Genomic DNA, 25,630 nt, shown 5'->3' on the forward strand with positions numbered 1-25,630 from the left:
ATAAGTAATTCCACTGGAATCATCGCAGAAAATTTTTATTCTAACCATGACTAAGTCATCAAGAGATGGGAGACAACGATTTCTCTTAAAAGATAAGCATGCAATCAAAATGCAAGTTGGCAAACATTCTCTACCTGACAGACATTCTCCTTGAGTGCGGCTCCACCTCCTCGTTCCCCCTGCAGCTTTTTAGATGCAGGCATTCCATGGTCGTTTTCTACACCCTCCTCAACAGTCTCCTTGGGGCTTGCAGCTGTCCTGTGTGTCATCAGTTCTCCCTTGCAGAGAAAAAAATAACATCCCACATCTGTATTATTGATGTCTCCGCCATCTGACCCCCTCCCTCTGGGCTGCTATTTGTCTATCCATTAAGCACTTACAGATGTTCAGCCAATCACGCGGGCGGACTGCATGCAATGTTAGTTCTAACCCTGCTGTGATTGGGCGGGTAGTGGGCGCCTCATGCCCTGCCACTAACTGCTCTGAGGCTGTTCCACTGGAACTTTTTGAGCTGTTCCATTTTAAGGTTTCACTAAGGGAGAGAAAACATTCTTAAGTTTATTTGATTACTTATTTGTCCTTCCAAGATCAGTATTTCCTAAATAATGCCCCCCTTGGGCATTCTATTCATATTGTCCTGGAAAGAAATGCTCTGCACCATGTGTGATGCTGACCTGACTTGTTCTAATTCTCTCTTAACCTGAATTGGAAAGTGAGGGATAGCATCAATGACTTCAGTGATGCTCTGTAAGGAAATGGCTTTAAACTTCTGTTTCCTAAAAGTCACCATTTACAAACATTACTCTAAATTAAGTAGTTGGCAGTTTCAATATATAAGCAAATGAGTTTTTCCCTTAATTGTAGCAGTCTCAACATTTAAAGGGCAATATCCAAGTTCATTTGGATCATGTATTTTCTTGATATTGGTGCTCTCTGGTTTTAGAACAATTTTACTTCATGATGAAACAAATTATGTATTTCATCTGACATTTAGAGCATGAGGTGTGATCTTTTAAAAAGGTCATGCCCACAGGTACCATATGTGTTTTGACTTACTTCTACTAGAATCAGGTTCGCCTTTTCTCCAGTATTCCTTATCACTACTAACAATAGAATACTATTTTCAGGTAAACTCAAGGGAAAGAGGGGTGTGGACTCTACTGTGAAAAGAAGCTTCACTATGGAAGGTCAAAAGATGAAGAACTGAGTAATACCTCAGAGTTTGGAGTTTCTTTTGATGAGATGTCATTTTTCACTTTTTTACAATGCAACTTGGCTGTAGCATGCCTCTGTCGTTTTCGCTTCCTTGGTTTATCAAACAGCTTGGTGGTGCCTAGGATAGGACAACAGGTGTTACCTGATGGCTGATAATGTACATGTCTAAGAACTTCTAATCTCGACTAAAGATATCTCCTAGAATTATGGAATGTCAAGAGTGAAAACCAACCTTAATTTTAATTCTCTGACTTTGTAGATGAGGAAAACAGGGGAAGAGAAAAAAAAAAGAGACTTACCCATTAGTATATATGTAGCTGGGGAAATGGCTATACACATACATATATATGTATGTATGAAGTGAAGTCGCTCAGTCGTGTCTGACTCTTTGCGACCCCATGGACTGTAGCCTACCAGGTTCCCCATCCATTGGATTTTCCAGGCAAGAATACTGGAGTGGGTTGCCATTTCCTTCTCCAGAGGATCTTCCTGACCCAGGGATCGAACCTGGGTCTCCCACATTGTAGGCAGACGCTTTAGCATCTGAGGTACAGGGAAGTATGTATGTATGGGTGTATATATATGTTCTGTTTCATACAGATTAAACAGTAAATGTATAGATTATTAAAGCAATTTCATTTTATATGATTGATATGAAAGACTTTCTAATTCCAGAAAGGACTTTAATATCATTCAGATAGGGAGGAAATGCATTTAGTAGTCAGGTAAAGATAACTAAAACCAGGCCTCCAAGATTAAAGACAATAAAGTATATCACTCTCTGAGTTAAGGATTAAGATAAAAAATTGAAATACATAAGATGTGGCTTACAGGAGGAGAGAAGAACACCTCCCTACCCCAACCAATACATCTATCAGCCAAAAGGATATATTCATGCAGCGGTATTATAACCTTGACCATCCAACAGGGTAAAATAAATGCCTAGTCTGACATATTTAGAAAATGGTCTAGACTCTCCTTCAATTTATATTCTACATATTTCAACTTTCTGTTATAGAAACATTAGGAGGACTCTAAAGAGGTATTTTGTAAAATGTTCCTGGATATTTAGGCTAGATACCAATGTGAAGGTTGGACTTTGGAAGACTGCTTTAGGGTTCTCTTCTTGAACTGCCTGATCGAGATGGAGAAGCTCTGCTATCAAAGTAGCTGTCAGACTAGACTAAAAAGGAAGAGTCAATATGGTAGCAGAATAAAGGTTCAAATTTCTCACAATGAAAACACTTAAATGAAACTTACAAAGGATTACGTATGGGCAGTAGATTTTACAAAAAGCCGAAGTACAAGTGTATATGGAAAGAGCAGATATCATTTTGAAGGTACTTTTTGTTTTAAATCAAAGAAACAAATTCACCACCCTATATTATAGCTGCATACAGGGTTAAAATAAGTTAATATACTGCTAAACTTACTTGCTGAAAAACTTAATAATCACAGATCACATTTACAGAAGTGTACACTGAAGACCACAAAAAATACAATCTCCCCATAATACCTTTTGCTGATAGACCATATCTGATGTACTGTGCTCAAATATAGGCTAATATTTCAGGGATGACACATTAATACATGGCACTGGCAGACAACATGATCAAAGGGGTAGAAAGAATTCGAATGGAGAAAAAAGAAAATACAGAGTGGATAACGAGACAGTAGTGTGGCAATAACTTTGGTCAGATTTGAATATCCCAACTCTGCCAGCCTCTTTCATCTTCATGTTTCTTCTACAAATAGGGATAATATAGATAATATCCCAATTCTTGTAATGCTTTAGACTGATTAATGATAACAGTCCTTAAGCAAAGAACCTGGTAGATACTATAACTATTATTATTTCATCTGTTATTGAATGAAGCACTGTCAATTCTTCCTGTGGGCAGAAACAAGGTGACCAAACAGAAGTTCCAGGAAATAGATTTAAATTTAATCCAGAAGATTCCCAAGGCCTTAGGATGCAACTATAATAGACTAGGCTCAAATGTTTAAATTCTTCTCTGACCAAGGTCACGGGTGTGATAAAAGAATATAAGACTATAAAAGACTTAAGATGATTTGCAATTTCCCCTTAACTCAAATTCTCTATTTCTATTCTACAGAAATAAGAACTGAATCAAAGCCAAGAAAGTAATGAATGATGCAGTATAGAGAATTATCTAGTAAGAATAGGAACTGATTTTTCTCTGCTATTCCTAACATTTCCTTAACGCTAATATAATTCTAATAACATTTAACTAATTTCAACATAAAGATGGAAATGCATACAATTTCCTAGTGTTATTTGAAGCACATATTGAGCAAACAAGTCTTAGAACTTGCAATCTCACTGTTCTCATTAGCCAACTTCACAGTTATTTCTGTAATACACTTTTTAAATCTCAAGATACTCACCTCCACCAAACTCTTTAGAACGAGGTGCAGCACATGATTCATTAATGTCATTCTCCAAGTGACCAGCTTCATAACACTGTAAATAAGTAAAGTGCATCATGTTTTACACAGGAGTAGAAATTAAATCCTTTACATTATGTGCCAAAAGTGGGACTGCCTATTGACATAGATATAGAATCTTAGGTATTTTGGACAATTAAAGGAACAGTACAATAATAAAGAAACTTTGTGAGTAAAAGCATCAGATTTTTTAAATGCTCTAAAACTCAGGAACATCACATGGGGCAGACAGGCACTGGCTGGGCGGGACACACACACAGGACACTGGTGTACTCAGAGATTTCCAGTGTTTAGAGCATATGCAGAACACTGTTCTAATTGAAGTGGGAGTGAAAAAGTATGTACTCATATACCCACCAGCTCAATTCTATTCCACGCCACCCTGTTTTTAAAAATCTACCTTCCTAATATTATACTTACGGCCACTGGATTTTACAGACTTATTTACTTGGTGAAATCTAAACATAAAGTTTGTATCATGGAAAGTCCTTCTAATTCAAGTTGCTGTACATTAAGAAATATAAATTAAAACAACACAGAAACTAAAAACAAAACACTTAAAATATTGTGAATTCCCTGGCAGTCTAGTGGTTGGGACTCCATGCTTTCACTGCCAAGGGCCCCTGGTTGGGGAACTATTAATAGGATTCTGCAAGCCATGCAGCATGGCCAAAAAAAAAAAAAAAGCCAACCTTAAACATCAAGAATAATTTACTATGCATTTTATTCCCCTACTACTAATGCCTGTATCAATTAGTTCTATTCCAAGAAAATGTCTTCTCCTACAAGAATAATGTTCTTCATCATGACTGTAAAAATTTAGTGGCCACAAAAGCAAATTTAACAGATGTTATTCTTGCTATGAAGTTCCCAGAGTTTGAGGTCAAAACAACATAAAATGCAGCTGTGAATTTCTGAACGCTTCTTATATACATTAATAAACTATAAGAATATAACTTTCGTCATGTTCAGTGTAAATCAGTCTTATAAAGTCAAATAAAATCAAAGAGCTAATGTTAGGTATCTAGTTAAAAGGAATAAAACACCAATAGAGAAACACATAAAAGAGATTACATAATTTAAAGAAAATTACCATTTATATTACTTTGATAATTGATTTATACTTCGTTTTTTAACACTAACCCAAAAGTTGTGGTACAAAAAAAATCAGAATGTTCCCAAAACTATAGTCAGAGAACAATACAGAAAATATTCTCATGTCTGATATCAACAACTTTGTTAAGTTAAAATATAAATAACAAGGTACATACACACAAATCACACTATGTGAATAAAAATCCATTTGCTCTGCTTGTAATAAAAAAGACCACAGAACTCTGTAAGTGCCTTAGAGAGTACATGAAAGATTCCATTTATTTTATGTGTAGCCTGGTATGGATATGTATTAAGTCAGTGCACTCTTAAGGTACCAATACCACAATAGACTACCTCTTTCTCTGAGCCACCGACTGATCCATTTATAGGAAAGATGTGGCCTGCCTGTTAAGCCATGACGTAGTCCCAAGATTGAGCTGAATCATGGTTTCAACCTGATGGTTTCAAAATACAGTTTGGAGTAGCCAGGAATTTAACTGTGAAGTTGACTAGGTCAGACAGTAGAATTGACTTAGAGGTCACTTTTCTCCAGAGTCTGGGTCTAACCATCACCAACAATTCTAATTTTCACTTGTTCTAACACCAAACCTGATTCCTATCTCCCTACCAAAAAACTAAAAATTCAACAGTGACAGGGTCATTAATTATATTTAATGCTTAAAGAAACCAAAAATATGAAAAATAATTGGATAGCAATAGAGGTTTTTAACTAATGGTACTAAAACAATTGGATATGCACTTCAAAACTCCATCTCAAAAAAATGAAGATCTACCCTGGAGAAAGAAATGGCAACCCACTCCAGTATTCCTGCCTGGGAAATCCAAAGACGAGAGGAGCCTGGTGGGCTACAGTCCATGGTGTTGCAAAGAGCTGGACATGACTTAAGGACTAAACAACAACAGCTTCAAACAAAATGACCTCATGGGCTTCACTTCCCAAGTGGGATTTTTGGATGTGAGTGGCTTGTACCTCCTCATTCAACAGGTCATCGTCTGCATATTCTTTTTTTATTTTGGGGTTTTCAAACTCTTTTTTTAATTAATTTTTTAATTGAAGTATAGTTGATTTACAAATGTTGTATTAATTTCAGGTATATAGCAAAGTGATTCAGTTGTATACAACACATAACTTTTTTCAGAATCTTTTCCCTTATAGGTTATTAGTAATACAAAATATTGAGTTGAGTTCCCTGTGCTATACAGTAGGTCTTTGTTGGCTATCTATTTTATATATGGTAGTGTGTATATGTTAATCGCAAACTCCTAATTTATCCCTCCCTCTCCTTTCCCCCTTGGTAACTATAAGTTTATTTTCTTTGTCTCTGCGTCTGTTTGTTTTTTATATGTTCATTTGTATCATTTTTTTTTAGATTGCACATATAAGTGATATCATATGATATTTGTCTTTCTCTTGTTTACTTCACTTAGTATCATCATCTCTAGGTCCAAGCATGCTGCTGCAAATGGCACTGTTTCATTCTATAATCTGCAGTTTTCATTCAACACACTAGCTCCGGCTTCTCAATACACCTGCAGGAGCTCAGGCAAAACAATGCAGACACTTACTGGTGTGGGGCTGAGAGAATCAAAGTGGACCCTGGGGTCTGAGTTAAAGTGACCACTGACCCAGATAAGGACTCTTCTTCCAGGCATCATGTTGCTGGTCAATGGAGGTCCCAGGATCCCCTTCATTCTTATTCAAACTATAGAGATGAATCCCCGAACCTTCCCCTGAGACCATGTGTATGAGTATGAGTGAGTGAAGGAATGAGTGTATGACATCAGAAAAAGATGACTGTCTTAGCCTCTCAGAGCAGGACATGCTCAACCCAGGTAGAAGAATTTGAAAAAGACCGTGTCCCGGCAGATTCATGTCAATGTACGGCAAAACCAACGCACTATTGTAAAGTAAATAAATAAATAAATAAAACTAAAAAAAGAAAAAGAAAAAAAGACTGTTTCCCATTTCGATTATTGACGGCACCCGCTCTGCCTTCCTTGGAACTGGGCAAGACTGAAGTCCTACTGCAATGGAACCTCCAACTTTTATCAGTCTTTCTCTCTGGACAAGACATTGAAGAGCATGGGGGCTACCAATTTTCCTGGGACTTCCCCCAGATCTCCTCAGAGGCCTGTTGACCCAGAGGACAACACCAAGCATGCCCAGGAGCAGGGGTACCTTCAGGAAGACCAGGGGCAGGAAGTGGATGCTGCCCAGCAGGGACCTGTGGGGGAACACGGTGACAGGAAATGAGTTGCTCCAGGCCCCCTCCTCCCAGCTCTCTGGGTGCCTGGGTCCTGGTTCCAATAACCTACATGAGGGTCAGCCTGGGACCCTACGGTAACAATGGACTTCACTCCCCCAGACTCTCCTTCATTTCTCACTGTTCATACCCTTGCTGCTCTACTGAGCAGGAAAGGACTAGTGTCCTCATAAGAAGAGCTTAGAACATAGACACACAAAGGGGAAACCACGTGATGCCCACAGGGAGGAAGACGGACGTCTACAAGCTACAGAGAGAGACCTTAGAAGAAAGGAATTCTGCTGAAACCTTGATCCCAGACTCTGGCCTCCAGAGTTGTGCAAAAATTAATGTTGTGTAAGCCGCCTGGCCTGTGTTGCTTTGTCATGGCAGCCAAATTAATACAAGTATTATCCCTTATTCTTCACTCTTCACAGAAATCTATTGAATAAAGTCATTAATCAATTATTTTTTTTTAAAAATGAAGATCTACACATAAAATCAAAATCATAAAATCCCTAAAGAAATCATAACAAGTACATCTTTGTGTTGATGTGGTAAGCAAAGATTTCTTAAAATAAACACAAAATATAAATCATAAAAAAAAAACTTTAAAAATTCCTTTTCATGAAAGATACAACTTAAAAATGAACAGGCAACCATCAGACTGGGAAAAAATATTTACAGTATATATACCTGACAACAGACTCATATTCCAAATACAAAAAGTACTTCTAAAAAGGCAACTATAAAAAAGCTGAACAGCCCAACCAAAAATATGTGTGCTTGAATAGTTGTTATGGACAGTAAGCACATAATAAGGGGCTCAAAATCATTAGTCACTAGAGAATACAAATTAAAACCATAATTAGGTATCATTTCATATCCACTACAATGGCTAAACTTTAAAAAGACCAGTAAACAAAACGCTGTTAAAGATGTGGAGCAATCAGAACTTTGATATACCACTGGTGGGAATGTGAAGTTGCACAAGCACTTTGGAGAAGTGTTTGGCATTTTATTTAAAAGGAAAACATTTATGGGCCAGCATTCCCAACCCTAAGTATTTACAACACCAAGGAAAATGAAAATATGTGTATACAAAAAGATTCTGAGTATATTCATATCAGCCTTATGATTAATAGCCCCAAAATGAAAACACAAATGTGCCTCAACAGGAAAAACGACAAGCAAACTGTACTTGAACTACTACCCAGCAATAAAAGGAAATGAACTACCGAAATAGCAACTTTGTGGATGGATCTCAAATAAGTGTGTTGAATAAAAGTAGCCAGCTAACAAAAACAAAACAAAATATATGACATTTAAGAACAAGCAAAACTGGATTTCCCTGATGGTCTGGGGGTTAAGAATCTGCCTGCTAATACAGGGGACACAAGTTCGATCCCTACTCCAGAAAGATTCCACAGACCACGAGGCAACGAGGCCCATTTGCGACAACTACTGAGGCTGTAATCTGCAACTATGGAAGTCCATGCATTAGAGAGCCCATATTCTGCAACAAGAGAAGCCATCACCAGAGGCCTGCACACCACAACCAGAGAAAGCCCACCTGCAGCAATGACGACCCAGCGCAACCAAAACTTTAAGAACAAGCAAAACTAACCTATGGTAACAAAAGTTAGAAAGTTTTGCCTCTCAAAGAGACGAGAATGGATAATTAATGAAAGGGGGCACAAGAGAACTTCTGGGGGTAGTGGATTTATATAGCATACTTAGTTTGGCTGGTACTTACATGGTATATTCAACTGTCTATCAACTGACATCAAACAATTAAGATCTGTGCATTTTATTGGTGTAAATTAAATCTCAAGAGTTCTGGGACACATTCGCTTATTAAAATTAAGTGTATTAACTATATCAGCATCCAAGGTGGAACAGTGGAAAAAGGATCCACCAGGAAATGCAGAAGAACACTGGTTTGATCCTTGGGTCAGGAAGATCCCCTGGAGTAGAAAATGGCAACCCACTCCAGTATTCTTGCCTGGGAAATCCAATGAACAGAAGAGCCTGGCAGGCTACAGTCCATAGGATCACAAAGAGAAGGACACAACTGAGCAAGTGAGCACGCACACACACACATCAACTAAACCATGTGTTTTCTGCCCCCTGAAGTAGAAGTGAGGACTCTTTTAACCACTGGACAGCCAAGGAAGTTCCAACTAAATCATGCTTTTTATCCTCTTAAATTTCAGATTAGAAACCTACTTTGGACAGAGCAAGGTTACACAGATTAACTTTTTTAAAATACAATTTTAAAGGTCTCCATTTACAGTTATTATACAACAAATTAACACTATTTTTTAAGTAACACAGTCTCAAAACCTCAAAACTGAGGATTCGAATTTCATCTTATTTCTTCAAATCATTAACTTAGGTATGTCAAATATAGCTCCGTAGAGCTTCCCAGATGGCAGCAGTGGTAAAGAACCTGCCTGTCAAGGCAGGAGATGTAAGAGACACAGGTTCAATCCCTGGGTCGGGAAGACCAACCCCCTGGAGAAGGAAATGGTAACCCACTCCAGTATTCCTGCTTGGAGAATCCCATGGACAGAGGAACCTAGTAGGCTGCACTGCATAGGGTCACACAGAGTTGGACATGACTGAAGCAGCTTAGCACAAAATGGGAGGAGGGGATCATTCACTTAACTCGCCTGAATTCTTACTTGCTTTTGATATTTGCAGTGCTGCACTTCTAGCAGTAAGACAACAGGCCTCCCATGACTCACCTATTAAATCTATCATCTGACTGCAAAAGTCACTTCCATGCTCAACTGAATCCCAGTTTCCCTGGCCCTTTTCCAACAATCTTGCAAAGTGGCTATGATTTGAATAATACAAGTCAGGAGAGAAAGCACTGCAGGAGATGTTCTCAGCCTTACTAGAGTATAAGGAACAACAAGAGGTAGTGAGTTGGAGACATATTGTCACTGAAGGTTGCACAAACTGCAGAGAAAATGCAGAGGGCAGGAGATGAACCTAAGAAAAACTGAAAAGTCCATGTCACATAAGATTGCTTTGAGAAGAAAAACTAAAGTACATAAAATGACTTTTTAAAATAATATATTAATAAAAATACAAATAAACTTTACATTTACTGGTGGGTGACTAACAAAACAAGGGGACTTAATATAGGATTAAAGATTAGAAGTTTGCCAGGGCTAAGAAAAGAATTCCAGAAACTCAATTTATTTATGACTTGATTACAATCTTACATTTTTTCTTTAAGGAAAAAGAATGTCTAAAAACAGGAAATCTGGCGGTTTCCCTGGTGGTCCAGTGGTTAAGAATCTCCTTGCAGTGCAGGGGATGCAAGTTCGATTTCTGGTCAGAGAACTAAGATCCTACATGCCACAGAGCAATGGACGCCATAAGCACTGAGCCCAAGTGCAAACACTAGAGAGTCTGTCCACCATAATGAAAGATCCTGTGTGCCATAACTATTGTAAGACCAAATGCAACCAAATAAATATATATATATATTTAAAAACAGGAAATCTGTGCATCCTACAACTGAAACTTTAACATATACTTTTTCCTCAAATACAAAAAGAACAGGATATATCCTAAGAAATCAATATCCAGTTATCATCCATTATAGAATTAGAAAATAATTTTCTATTTCTAACTACTATAGAATTATGCCTTCTTGGCTAATGGGAACCAAGTTCACAAAACTGAAGATGAAATGTTTCTGCCTGGAATATAGTTGAACAGGGTCTTCTCTGAGGTATTACGCAGACAGTGAATGCAATGGCATTAACTTACAGTGGCTTGTAGAGACAGAAGTGAAGTAGAAATCAGGTAAGAGGTTTTGAGCCCAGAAGAGAGATTACAACAAATGCAAACTTTACTCAATTGTAAAGGCTTTTTTCATTTTCATTTGAAAAGAAAATCTAAAACCAACAGGTACATATGTCCATGCAAATGCAAAATGGTCTTTTAATGTAGAATCACTCAGATCAACCATATATATTCTGACATTCTAGAATTTCTATGTACATGTGCATTGATGTTATAGGTATTACTAAAAGATTTGTTTTTAAAATCCCCTATTTCCTGGATGCAACCCTATTTTAGAATTGACTAAAATTAACATACCTTTTTAGTAAGGCCAAGATCCCCTTTCTTGGGCATAAATCCAGGGTCTAAATCATTGGATTCAAGAAGTTTCTTAGTTGGTTTTCTCTGACGCTTACTTTCATAATTTCCTGAAATGCATGTATCTTTTCATTAGATGATTTAGAAACTGGGCACAAGCTGATTTCTTAAAAAACCTATATATCATGCAAAAATTAGTCATCCTATTTTTTTGTTTTTCTCATGATATTCTGGGAAGAGACAGGGTAAAAATTTATTTATTCTAAAATACTAGTTAATGTAAAACAAAATAAGAAAATAGTTCTGAATATAGACACAAACTAATGTGAGGCTGTTCTTATGTCAATGTGTGTGTATATACACAAATGAACTAAGGGAGAAATCGAAAGGGCAGAACTGCCTTTAGAGTAATCAACTGGTGGTTAAAAAAAAAAAAAAAAAAGAGAAGTGAATTCAACAGAGCCAGAATTCTGGGCATAAATGGACCAAAAGTAGAACTTTTGTTCTGTTCCTAAATAAGTAGAGACACTTATTTACTATATAGGACTGCTCTTAAGAATTATATAAAACAGCCAAATAACAGTTTGGCGCATAATGGGGAATGAACTGCTGACCATCTTTATTATTCTTTTTGATTCTGTCTTGTTTGATTCTGCACAACTGGACACCTTTCTAAAGAATAACATCACAAGCAATTCTTGGGAATTTAAGAAAGTTACATGCAGAATTTTCCTTGGCTGACTACAATACTCAATAGTCAGTATTAAAAAAAATATAAAATTAAAAACACCTTCCCAAGTAACACAAAGATTGGTAAAATCAGTATCTGAAGTATAATTTTTATGTGTTTACTCAACGAGTATGCAGTGCTCTTCCCCAGAATCCTAGTCTGAGTGCTGATTCACACTGTGGTTGATCAACAATTATGAAGAGCAGTAACAGTATAAGGTGCCTAGTTTTTTTTTTTTTTAATATGTCTTCCTGACAGTACACCACCAATTTATGATCAGTAGCTGTATCCATTAGACAATACTATTAGAATTTCCCAGGATCAAAATGGATAGTTTGTTGTACACAGATACACTACTGGCTTTCCATCAAAATATACTAAAATCTCCTGCGTCCTCCAAGTATACCCACTTACATACTGAGACCCATCCCCATCTTACCTGGTGGTTTAACTAGCAATTCCTCAGACTCAAGGGCAGGCCGTGGAGAGACTTCCGGAGCCACAGGTACAGATAAGGTCAGCTGTGGCAACTCAGCATGTCCACCTCCAAGTTCTGACTGAGCCAAGGGCCCTTCCAAAAATGGAGCCTCCCTTTCAAGAACTGGAGGCTCTTCTTTGGTTGAAATCAAAGAATTCTCATCCACCTGTTTGTTCTGAGCACTAGATCGACATCGGGCTAAAAGGCTTTCCTCTTCACAGCGGGAACTTACCTAAGAACAAAAGATAAACGGGCAATCCATAGGCCAAAAGTGTTGTGGTTTAAGGGTTAAAAAGAATAATGCACTTATAAAGGAATGAAATCCTGACACATGCTACAAATGGGAGAAACCTGAAGACATAACATTAACTGAGATGAGCAGACACAAAAGGACAAATATTGTATGAGGTGAATTCTGTAAATAGGAAAATTCACAGGACAAAAAAATAGAATGGTGGTTGCCAGGGGTTAAAGGAAGGGGGAAGTGGAAACATTTTAACAGGTACTGAGTTTCAGTTTGGGAACATGAAAAAGTTCCAAAGACAATGATGGCATACTTAATGCCACAGAATTTTACACTTAAAAAATGGTCAGGGACTTCCCCGGTGGCACAGTTGGATAAGAATCTGCCAGTGCAGGAGACACAGGTTCAATCCCAGGTCTGGGAAGATTCCACATGACACAGAGCAACTGAGCCCGCTGACAACACTACTGAGCCTGTGTTTTCGAGGCCGCACACTGCACTACTGAGGCTGGCACGCCTAGAGCCTATGCTGCACGAGACAACCTACCACCATGAGGAGTCTGTGCACCACAACGAAGTGCACCCACTACGTACCACAACTAGAGAAAGCCCACGTGCAGCAAAGAAGAGCCAGCACAGCCAAGAACAAAAATAGGCAAAAAGTGGGAGGAAAAAAGGTTAAAATGATCAATTTTATGTTATATATATATATTTCACTATAATTTTAAAGGGTAAAAACGTCATTGACAGATACAACAAAAACGACAAAATGATCTCAGGGACGACAGAATGATCTTGGTTCGTTTCCAAAGCACATCATACAACATCACAGAGACTGAGAAACACTAAAGCTATAAAAATTCATTAAGGCCATAGTGATGATCTAAAAAAAGACAAAAAAGATTCCCTAAACTGAAAGTGTTAGTTTCTCTGCCATGTCCGACTCTTTGAGACCCCATGGACTGTAGCCCGCCAGGCTCCTGTCCATGTAATTCTCCTGGCAAAGATACTGGAGTGGGTTGGCCATTTCCTTCTCCAAAAGATTCCCTAATGTGTCATCAATAAAAGCAGCTAATAATAAACTTCTAACGTTGAACTGATACATTAATGGGAAAGAAACATACCCATTTCTATACTATAAAATGAGATTGCCAGATAATATAAGCAGAAGAAATAATAAAATCTGAAAGTCTTCAATTTTATAACCTCAAATGAAATTATTGATATAGACAAGGAATTATAATTGATTTAAAAAATCAGGGAAATAGCTGATGGGAAACAGGATATTCTGTTGGAGTCAAATTAATTATACATGTAGTGTTGCTTGATCAAAAGAGGTGAAGCATAACTCAAACCACAGACATCAGTTAATCACCATTTTGAGCTAGTGGAGGTTAAATACTTTCCAATGTCATGCAACAGCTATGATGTAATCTAGCCAAAATGTTTAACTTGAATCTATCAAAATATTAGTTAAAACCACCACTTAACAGGGAACCTAGAAGCAAACTGAGAAGGCAGATACTCTTAATATGTCACTCTCATCACTTACATAGGGTCATGAAAGCAGGGACTGTCCCGGATTTAAAGTGATTTAAGAAATACAACAGTAAGATATAAAGTGTAGCCCTGGACTGGATCTTGTTTCAGATAAATTAAATATAAAGGTTAGGAAATAACTGGAGAAATCTGAATAAGGATTTGTCATTAGATTTTTAGAGGTGCATATTACCTAGGGAAACAGAGTCAAAATATCTCTTCTGCTGCTACTGCTGCTAAGTCACTTCAGTCGTGTCCGACTCTGTGTGACCCCATAGACGGCAGCCCACCAGGCTCCCCCGTCCCTGGGATTCTCTAGGCAAGAACACTGGAGTGGGTTGCCATTTCCTTCTCCAATGCATGAAAGTGAAAAGAGAAAGTGAAGTCACTCAGTCGTGTCTGACTCTTCGTGACCCCATGGACTGCAGCCTACCAGGTTCCTCTGTCCATGGGATTTTCCAGGCAAGAGTACTGGAGTGGGGTGCCATTGCCTTCTCTGCAAAATATCTCCTATTTACTTTAAAATATTTTGAGTTTCAAGCAATTCAAGTGAAAAATAAAGCAAATAGATACTGTAACATTTGTTGACAGAATCAGGATCAAGCTATTATTTTTATATTATTTGTATTATTTTTTACTAAATATTTTATCACAGTAATACTTCTAAATCATTAAAATCATTTCAAAAGCAAAAGGGGAAAATATACATACACACACTATATACACATAGTATATAGAATCATTTATACCTTTTCTGTATATGCTAAATACTATGCCAGAAACTGGAAATAAAAAACTACAAAACAAGATTCCAGTTAACGAAACTATTGTCCCGTTAAGATGAAACATGATACTGAAGGCAAAATTGCAGTATCCTAAAAGGACTGATAAAACATTGTTGAAATGTTGGAATATACCTTGTGCACCTGTTCCTGTGTCTTCTTTTGTTTTTTCTTAGGAGCAAATATCTGATCATATTCTTCTGTATATTCCAGAAGCCACTTGCTTGGCTTCCTAAGGCGTTTCTTCTCTGTTCGCACAGCTAAAACAAGAGGCACAAGTTCAGTATTAAACAAAAAGTTAGAGAGAAACCCAATGTTTTCATTATAACCATTTCTGCATTCCCAAAGGAAGAGAAATAGGAAATTCACAAAAAACACCATGATTTAAGCTCCAGGAGGGTAAAAATGATTTGCTATGGTTTATCTTATGCAAAAATTGGGAGGAAGGAAGACCTTTGTTGCTCTATCCACAAACAGCCCTCCTAATCTCAAGGAAATTAAACTGAAACTAGTCCTATAGCAGCTTCCCTGGTGACTCAGATGGTAAAGAATCCACCTGCAATGTGGGAGACCTGGGTTTCATCCCTGGGTCAGGAAGACCCCCTGGAGGAGGGCATGCCCACCCACTCTAGCATGCTTGCCTGGAGAATCCCAGGGACAGAGGAGCCTGCCAGGCCGCAGTCCATGGGGTCGCAGAGAGTCAGACATGACTGAGCAACTAGGCACAGCAGAGCACACAGCGTCCTACAGCAACAGAGCTAATAATACAATACAGATTCTAAATCAGGCAAGTTCATAAAGAACACCACGTAGCATCTCTCTTAAGGGGGTTCCCAGGTAGTTCAACGGTAAAGAATCTGCCTGCCAAAGCAAGCGACATGGGTTTGATCCCTGGGTTGGGAAGATCCCCTAGAGAAGGAAGTGGCAACCCACTCCAGTGTTCTTGCCTGGGAAATCCCATGGACAGAGGAGCCTGGTGAGCTATAGTCCATAGAGCTGCAGAAGAATCACACAACTTAGTGACTAAACAACAACTTCTCGCTGGATTATGCAGAATATTTGATGAATATCCAGATAGAATATTTACCCAATCAGTACTACAACATGAATTTCAAAAGCATTTCACACGTACTTTCTATCACAGTTGTGATGAGTTTCACTTTAGAAACATCAAAAAAATAGTTATCCATATACCATTAAATGTATGCCAATATAACATTTTAAAATGTATGGCATGTACCCCAACAGAAAAGATAAGATGTAGAATTCTGGGTACCTGCTTTAAAAAAATAGCTCTTGCCATGTTTTATAACCAAAATATCAAAGTACCATACCATTTCTCTTTGAATTAACAGTGAAACAAGTATCTATTATAATTTCCCTATAAAACTTTATCCTAGTCTTAATATACTTCACACGTTGTAATCACTTTATTTTTCGTACTGCAGAGGATGAGACAGTTAGACAGCATCACTGACTCAATGGACAGGAATTTGCACAAATTTTGGGAGATTGTTAAGGACAGCAAAGCCTGGCATGCTGCAGTCCATGGGGTGGCAAAGGGTCAGACAAGACTTAGCGACTGAACAACAACAAGAATCATTTTACTATACCATAAACTCTTTGGGAGCAGAGGCTAATGCCTACAGAATGCTGGATACAATCTACTCAAGGGGCCAGGAGTACTTCATATTATGGTGACTTCAGAGAATGTTATTCCTGCCTCATTTTAATGTGGCAATATGGGTGTTCTCTTAATAAAAGGAACACAAAAGAAAAGGTCACAGGCTTAGCAAGCACTGGGGTAAACTAGGGTACAGCACCCAGGGCAGTCAGCATGGGGGCCCAAGACACTGGGCACAACAAAAAGAGGGCAAGCGTTGGAAAGCAGGGAACAGGTAAGCAGAGCCATCCATATCTGCGGCCTGGGTGCCCAGGTGCTAGGTGCACAGAATATAGGGTTCTCAAGACATAGAAAGTTATAAAGTAGGGGTGTTTTAGGCATGGGGCACCCTGAATGTGGGATTTTCCTGGCAGGTGCAGAGAAAGATGAGGTGCCCAGCATGCACAGGACATGGGGCACGCTTGTTGTGGGAGTCCCCGAGTGCAAGGTAGGATGTTCAAAGTGAGGAACACGCTGGAAATGAGAAATATGACATCAGGGACATGGGTAATCCTGGGTACACTGCCAAAATGAGTAAGATATTGCTACATGCCACAATATTAGTAATCCACAGAAACATTATATTAAATGAAAAAACAAAGACAAAAAGATCATGCATTGTATAATTCCATTAATATAAAATGTCCAGAAAGAGCAAATCTATAGAGATAAGAGAGTAGACAAGTGGTTGCCTGGGACTAGGAATAGGAACAGGGGCTAACTATGATGTATCTTACAGAAATGCTGCTGCTACTGCTGCTATTGCTAAGTCACTTCAGTCGTGTCCGATTCTGTGTGACCCCATAGACGGCAGCCCACCAGGCTCTCCTGTCCCTGGGATTCTCTAGGCAAGAACACTGGAGTGGGTTGCCATTTCCTTCTCCAATGCATGAAAGTGAAAAGTGAAAGTGAAGTCGCTCAGTCGTGTCTGACTCTTAGCGACCCCATGGACTGCAGCCTACCAGGCTCCTCCGTCCATTGGATTTTCCAGGCAAGAGTACCGGAGTGGGATGCCATTGCCTTCTCCACAGAAATGCTATAAATATTCAAAAACTGATTTATAGGGATATTTGTACAACTCAGTAAATTTACTAAAAAACATTTGCTTGCACACTTAAAAAGTGTGTGACTTTTGTAGAACGTAAACTTTACCCTGAGTAAGTTTAGATCTTTTCTTCAAAACACTGGTATTTTCCAAGAAACTAGAATACTAACAGCAACATCAATCCACCAATACAGATTTTTAAATCCTCTACTTCTCTGGTTCTGGGATCTCAGAGGAAAAAGAATTTAAAGGGGGCGGGGGAGGCAAAAATATAAACAACTGTTCATAATAATGGCAAGTTACTCAGCCCAAATCAACTGTTGAAAGTAAATACAAATACTGCGTAAATATGTTTAAAAATCTATCTTAAACAAAGTAAAAACTGACTAAACTGTAAAGAATTATAAACCAAAATCCAATGGAAAGTAATAGCCCACGGAAATAAGGAGAGCACTGAAACTGATTTTGTCCTGAGGACTTCTTGGCAACCCTGTTGGGAGGCAGGAGTTTAAAGGAGACTAAACTTGGGCCACAAAAGACTCTATCCTCAGAGTTACAGTGAAACAGAAGTAAACTGTATCCCAATCCCCAGGAGACCACAAGGAAAGGTGCTTCGGCACCAAGTAGAAGGGGAGCAGGAGAGAGGACAAGTCCTTGAGAAATTGTGACTGATCCTCCTGTCGGTTTACAGTCTGATGGACAGGAAAATTCAAGCCCCCATAAGAAAGTTAATAGGTCATATTAAACGAAATAAACAGGAATAATCATCTCAGTAAGCACACAAAAAAAATCTGAAAGACAAACTAGCTATAGAACGGAATTTTCTCAGTATGAAAGGCTGTGTATCAAAATCCCAGTAAATAAATATCATAGTTAAATGCTGAAATCCCAGAAGCTTTCCTCCCTAACATCAGGAGTAACACAAGAATGTCTGTTCACTCTACTTGTCCTCAACAATGCACTGAAGGATTAAACTAGGGCAACTAGGCAAGACAAAGAAACAAAATGTACCCAGATTAGAAAGGATGAAACAAAACAATCTCTTTTGGCTGAAGACATTGCAACCCCATGGACTATAGCCTGCCAGGCTCCTCTGTCCATGAAATTCTCCAGGCAAGAATAATGGAGTGGGTTGCCATTTCCTTCTCCAGGGGATCCTCCTGACCCGGGGATCGAACCCGGGTCTCCTGCATTGCAGGCACATGCTTTACCATGCGAGTTACTAGGGAACCACAGGAAATCCTAAGGAATTCAGGATAAAATGATTAGAGCTTTTAAAAAAAGTTCAGCAAGGTTGCAACACATAAGATCAATATATAAAAGTCAACTGTGGGAACTCAAACTGGAGCTCTGTAACAACCTAGAGGGGTGGGATGGGGAGGAAAGTGGGAGAGAGCTTCAAAAAGGGAGGGTACATATGTACACCTATGTCTGATTCATGTTGATGTTTGGCAGAAACCAACAATTCTGTAAAGCAACTATCCTTCAATTAAAAAAATAAGTAAAAAAAATTTTTTAAGTCAACTATATTGTACTTGTACAATACTTGTACAATACTCATACTAGCAATGAGAAATCCAAGAATGAAACTAAGAAAATAATCTTATTTATAATAGCACCAAAAAAGGATATAAATATTAAGGGATAAAATGAACAGAAGTGCAAGAGTTGTACACTGAAAACTACAAAATATTGTTGAAAGAAATCAAAGATGACCTAAATTAATGAAATGCCATCTCTTGTTCATAGGTTGGAAAACCTAACATTGTTACAATGCCAACACTGCTCAAACTGACCTATGATTCAGCACAACCTCTATCAAAATCCCAGCTGGCTTTTTGGTAGAAATGATAGGAAGCTCCTAAAATAAATACAGAAATGTAAAAATCCAGAAGAATCAAAATAGTCTTGAAAAGGGATAAAGTTGGAAGACTTGCACTTTCTGATTTCAGAACTACAATAATTAATTACTAAAAGATTAAGAATTTGTGGTACTGGCAAATAGTTAGACATATATATTAATAAAAAAGAATTGAGAGTCCAGAAATAAACCATCACATTTATGGTCAAAAGATTTTCAAAGAGGGTGCCAGGACCATTCAATGGGGAAAGAATACCCTTCTCTACAAATTGTGCTGAGACAACTGGATTAAGCAATGGTTACTTAGCTATGACACCAAAAGCACAACGAACCAAAGAAAAAATAGGCAAATCAGACTTTGTCAAAATTAAGAATGTCTGTGCTTCAAAATATATGATTAAGAATATAAATGGTGACCCATAAAATATGAGAAAATATGTGCAAATCATACCTAACAGTGGACTTATATATAGACCATGTAAAGAATTCTTACAATTAAATAATAGAGACAAACAGCCCAATAAACATTTTAACTGATCAAAAAACATATAAAAAAAGATGTTCAATATTGTCAGTCATCAGGGAAATGCAAATCAAAACCACAGTAATGAGATAGCACTTGACACCAACCAGGACAGCTTTGTTAAATAGGTGCATATGTAGAGGTAGACACCTTTGCAAAACATTCTGGCAGTTCCTCAACAGGAAGGCAGAATCAGTTAGGAAGTTACAGTACCCCAGGGCAAGTACAAACCCATGAAAAACAGCACTGAAATGGATTAAAAGAGCCAATCCACTTTACCTGAGACTGCCACTCCGAAAGCAAGCACAATTGAGCTCCCCCTTAAAGCTGAATGTTGGAGGTGTCCAACATTGAAGTTTTTGCGTTTCTGTCTAATCTGACTGGGAACCCAACAGAAGTCACATAGTTTGGACTCTTGGAGGCACTACAAATAAGGGAGAGAGGGAACAACATGTTGTGGAACCAGAGGGGCTATAGTGACATAGACAGGGGCCAGATTGGTAAGACTGGGAGAAAGTACTAAAATCCTGGCTTCTCTCTACAAAGGGAGGTAAAAGAGGGAGCATTTGGAAATCTGGGTTTTTAGAAAATTGCCCAAGGGACTAGTACCTGTTTGGCCTGCTTGTGGGAGCTAACAGAGAGCTGGCTTCTTTAGATACCTGGGAGCTGCTGAAATTAAAGACAGTGAGAAAGCTTGTTGCAATAGCAACAACTAACTTGCAGTACTGCAGAAAAACACAAGATGAAGCAAGAGATTGCAAACTCCCGAAAAAGAAATAGACAAACCTCTCTGATTAGGAAACTACACACACAAGTCCACACAAACCCATTCTACAAAAAAGACTCCAGAGGTCCCCAGAATCTCTAGCCAAGATGATTGGTATGCCTTCCCCTATATGAAGCATCTCTGTAAAGACTCAGAAAAGTGGCTGTTTAATCAAATTCAAATGCATGAAAATAGGGGCAGGGGGGTAGGGGGAGGAGGGATTATGAAATATACGAAGAAACAAGGAAACACATCCCAAAGAATCAAAATAGATCTCCAGAAACTAATCATAAAGTAACAGAGATCTATGAATTATCAAAGAACTCAAAACAATTGTATTCAGGAAACTCAGTGATCTACAAGAGAACACCAATATCTAAAAGAAACCATGACAGTCAACAAAAAATACTAGAATTCTTTAAGACTAAACTACCATTTTATAGAAAAACCTGTAATCACTTTTTAAAATCCAGATGCATATGAGAATTATCTTGGTTTGGTAAAAAATACAAATGCCCAGGTATTACTTTTTTCTCCAAAGCTCCAGATGTGTTTCTAATGAGCAGTCATGTTTAAAAACAAGTACACTCTATGATGATTTTTACTTTTATCTAGTTTATTTTACTTCTTCTATTTCAAAATCAGTGCTACTATTTCATTCAGCATGTTTTCCAATTTCTCCATCCTTTTTAAAAAAATTTTCTTTCTTAAGTCTTTATAAGCATAATAGAAAAGCTTTTATGTGGGTATATGCATATATATATGTGTGTATACATATATATATACACAATATGTATAACATGTACTTTGGAAAAAATGAGTTATTGTCTAGCAAAAAATTTTATGACATTCATTCCATTTGTTTGACTTAATCTGAATGCGAGATTTCTAATTTATATTCACTCAAAACTTTGATATAATTTCATGTATTTTGGCATCAAGTATTACACCTAAAAGTCTAGAAAGCTTATCTTCTTAGTGATTTAAAAACATTTTTTGAATGAGGCTTGACATTTCTAATTCAATTCTGAGAACCTAAAGAAATACTATGCTTTGTAAAAACAAACAAAAATAGGAAATTAACATGTACAACATTATTAACTACAGATTTTGTTCAAAATTTCACAAATTTTTATCCTAGTGTCCATTATTTGCTTTCTTTTCATACCTTATTCAAAACTCCACGTTGTATTCAACTACACTGAGCATCTGAAGCTGCATGCAACAAATTCTGGAAAACTCTCTTTGCATTTTTATTTTCTATTTTCTATTTCCTTGCTATGGCTTCTTAAGATACACCCACTGTTTAAAACTGGACAATTAATTTCCAAATACATGGGATTTTTAAAGTATCTTTGAAATAAATTTCTCATTCTGATACTAATTGCTCATTTAAATGCTTACTTCTCTGCAATTGCCCTTTGTGCTTTTTCAGTCTTCTAACTTTACTGAAGCTTTCAATGGCTAGGTTAAAAATCTTTCTTGGTAAATGACACATTACACTTGAAAATATATGGGTTATTTTCAAATATCTTTTGCTACTGCTCTCTAATATAATTCCACAGTAATAAGACAACACCCTGATTTCAATATCTTTCAGCTCAGTTCAGTCGCTTTGGACTCTTTGCCACCCCATGGACTGCAGCACATGAGGCTTCCCTGTCTATGATCAACTCCCGGAGCTTGAGCAAACTCATGTTTGAGTAAACTCGTGTCTATCAAGTCGGTGATGTCATCCAGCCATCTCATCCTCTGTTGTCCCCTTCTCCTCCTGTCTCCAATCTTTCCCAGCATCAGGGTCTTTTCCAATGAGTCAGTTCTTAGCATCAGGTGGCCAAAGTATTGGACTTTCAGCTTCAGCATCAGTCTTTCCAATGAATATTCAGGACTCATTTCCTTTAGGATTGACTGGTTGGATCTCCCTGCAGTCCAAGGGACTCTCAAGAGTCTTCTCCAACACCACAGTTCAAAAGCATCAATTCTTCAGCGTTCAGCTTTCTTTATAGTCCAACTCTCACATCCAACCTAGATAGCATATTCAAAAGCAGAGACATTACTTTGCCAACAAAGGTTCGTCTAGTCAAGGCTATGGTTTTTCCAGTGGTCATGGTTGGATGTGAGAGTTGGACTGTGAAGAAGGCTCAGCGCCGAAGAATTGATGCTTTTGAACTGTGGTGTTGGAGAAGACTCTTGAGAGTCCCTTGGACTGCAAGGAGATCCAACCAGTCCATTCTGAAGGAGATCAGCCCTGGGATTTCTTTGGAAGGAATGATGCTAAAGCTGCAACTCCAGTACTTTGGCCACCTCATGCGAAGAGTTGACTCATTGGAAGAGATTCTGATGCTGGGAGGGATTGAGGGCAGGAGGAGAAGGGGACGACAGAGGATGAGATGGCTGGATGGCATCACTGACTCGATGGACGTGAGTCTGAGTGAACTCTGGGAGTTGGTGATGGACAGAGAGGCCTGGCGTGCTGCGATTCATGGGGTTGCAAAGAGCTGGACACGACTGAGCGATTGATCTGATCTGATCACATCTGATCTGATCACATCCATACATGACTACTGGAAAAACCAGAGCTTTGACTAGACGGACCTTTGTTGCCAAAGTCATGTCTCTGCTTCTTAATATGCTGTCTAGGTTGGTCACAGCTTTTCTTCCAAGGAGCAAGCGTCTTTTAATTTCATGGCAGCAGTCACCATCTGCAGTGATTTTGGAGTCCAAAAAAATAAAGTCTCTCGTTATTTCCATTGTTTCCCAATTTATTTGCCATGAAGTGATGGGACCAGATGCCATGATCTTAGTTTTCTGAATGCTGAGTTTTAAGCCAGTTTTTTCACTCTCTTCTTTCACTTTCATCAAGAGGCTCTTTAGTTCCTCTTCACTTTCTGCCATAAAGGTGGTGTCATCCGCATATATGAGGTTATTAATATTTCTCCCAGCAATCTTGATTCCAGCTTATGCTTCATCCAGCCCGACATTTTGCATGATTTACTCTGCCTAGAAGTTAAATAAGCAGGCTGACAATATACAGCTTTGACATACTCCTCTCCTGATTTGGAACCAGTCTGTTGTTCCATGTCCAGTTCTAACTGTTGCTTCCTGACCTGCACATAGATTTCTCAGGAGGCAGGTAAGGTGGTCTGGTATGCCCATCCCTTGTAGAATTTTCCACAGTTTTTTGTGATCTACACAGTCAAAGGCTTTGGAGTAGTCAATAAAGCAGAAATAGATGTTATTCTGGAACTCTCTTGTTTTTTTGATGATCTAACAGATGTTGGCAATTTTATCTCTGGTTTCTCTGCCTTTTCTAAATCGAGCCTGAACATCTGGAAGTTCACGCTTCACATACTGTTGAAGCCTGACTTGTAGAATTTCAAGCATTACTTTGCTAGCATGTGAGATGAGAGCAGATTCAGGATAAAACCCACATCTCTTGCCTCTCCTGATTTGGCAGGAATATTCTTAACTTGTGAGTCACCTGGGAAGCACCACCATCATCTCAATTGGTGCAGAAAAGACTGAATTCAACACTTTCTCCTAATAGAAAACACTCAACAAACTAGGAACATAAAGAAATAATCTAAAATAAAGGTTATATATGAAAATCCCACAGCTAACATGAGCATCTATAGTGAAAAACTGAAAGATCAGGAAGAGGGCTAGGATGCCCATTCTTGCCAATTTAACACAACACTGGAAGTCCAAGCCAGAGCTATTTGACAAGAATTATAAACAGTTATAAATAAAAGACATTTTATAAATAAAAGACATTCAAATTGGAAAGGAAAAAGTAAAATGATCTCAGTTCATAGATGCCATGATCTTATGTAAAGAAAACCCTGAAGATTCCACAAAAAAAAGCCGTAAGAATAATAATGAATTGAGTAAAGCTGAAAGATAGAAAAATCAACATTTAAAACTCAGTTGTGTTTCTGGGCTTCCCTGGTAGCTCAGTGGTAAAGAATCTGCCTACCAATGCAGGAGACATGGGTTCGATCTGTGATCCACAAAGATTCCACATGCCAAGGAGGAGCTAAGCCCGTGTGTCACAACTACTGAGTCCAGGAGCCACAACTACTGAAACCTGCTCACCGTAGAGCCTGTGCTCAGCAACAAGAGAAGCCACCGCAATGAGAGCCCTGAACACTGCAACTAGAGAGTACAGCCCCCACTTGCCACAATCAGAGGAAAGCCCTCACTGCAATGAAGACCCAGCACAGTCAAAAATAAACATTTTTTTAAAAAAACATCAGATTGTGTGTTGATGTTTAGTAGAAACGAACACAATACCATAAAGTGATTATCCTGCAATTAAAAATAAATGAATTAGGGTACACGTGTCTCTTTCCCTTCTGGTTTCCTCAGTGTGTATGCCCAGCAGTGGGATTGCTGGATCATAAGGCAGTTCTATTTCCAGTTTTTTAAGGAATCTCCACACTGTTCTCCATAGTGGCTGTACTAGTTTGCATTCCCACCAACAGTGTAAGAGGGTTCCCTTTTCTCCACACCCTCTCCAGCATTTATTGCTTGTAGACTTTTGGATCGCAGCCATTCTGACTGGCGTGAAATGGTACCTCATAGTGGTTTTGATTTGCATTTCTCTGATAATGAGTGATGTTGTGCATCTTTTCCTGTGTTTGTTAGCCATCTGTATGTCTTCTTTGGAGAAATGTCTATTTAGTTCTTTGGCCCATTTTTTGATTGGGTCATTTATTTTTCTGGAGTTGAGCTGTAGGAGTTGCTTGTATATTTTTGAGATTAGTTGTTTGGGGCTGCTGCACTGGGACAACCCAGAGGGATGGTATGGGGAGGGAGGAGGGAGGAGGGTTCA

The 25,630-nt window shown here is 38.3% G+C and overlaps 1 protein-coding gene across 7 annotated transcripts in view; it reads right to left on the bottom strand.

Annotated features, from left to right (window-relative positions):
• NSD1 (nuclear receptor binding SET domain protein 1) overlaps window positions 1–25,630 on the bottom strand; it is a 153,833-nt gene that overhangs the window by 47,231 nt on the left and 80,972 nt on the right. For all 7 annotated transcript variants that reach the window (XM_010846564.1, XM_010846563.1, XM_010846568.1 and 4 more), the window contains 6 exons: window positions 15,074–15,198; window positions 12,335–12,605; window positions 11,166–11,275; window positions 3,625–3,700; window positions 1,215–1,333; window positions 135–278 (listed from right to left, as the gene is read on the bottom strand). In XM_010846564.1, the coding sequence (XP_010844866.1) occupies window positions 135–278; window positions 1,215–1,333; window positions 3,625–3,700; window positions 11,166–11,275; window positions 12,335–12,605; window positions 15,074–15,198 (845 nt within the window). The remainder of the gene's footprint in view (window positions 1–134; window positions 279–1,214; window positions 1,334–3,624; window positions 3,701–11,165; window positions 11,276–12,334; window positions 12,606–15,073; window positions 15,199–25,630) is intronic.

Source organism: Bison bison, unplaced genomic scaffold (genome assembly GCF_000754665.1).
Source record: "Bison bison bison isolate TAMUID 2011002044 unplaced genomic scaffold, Bison_UMD1.0 scf7180017864238, whole genome shotgun sequence".
In the NCBI taxonomy this organism is placed as follows: domain Eukaryota; kingdom Metazoa; phylum Chordata; class Mammalia; order Artiodactyla; family Bovidae; genus Bison; species Bison bison.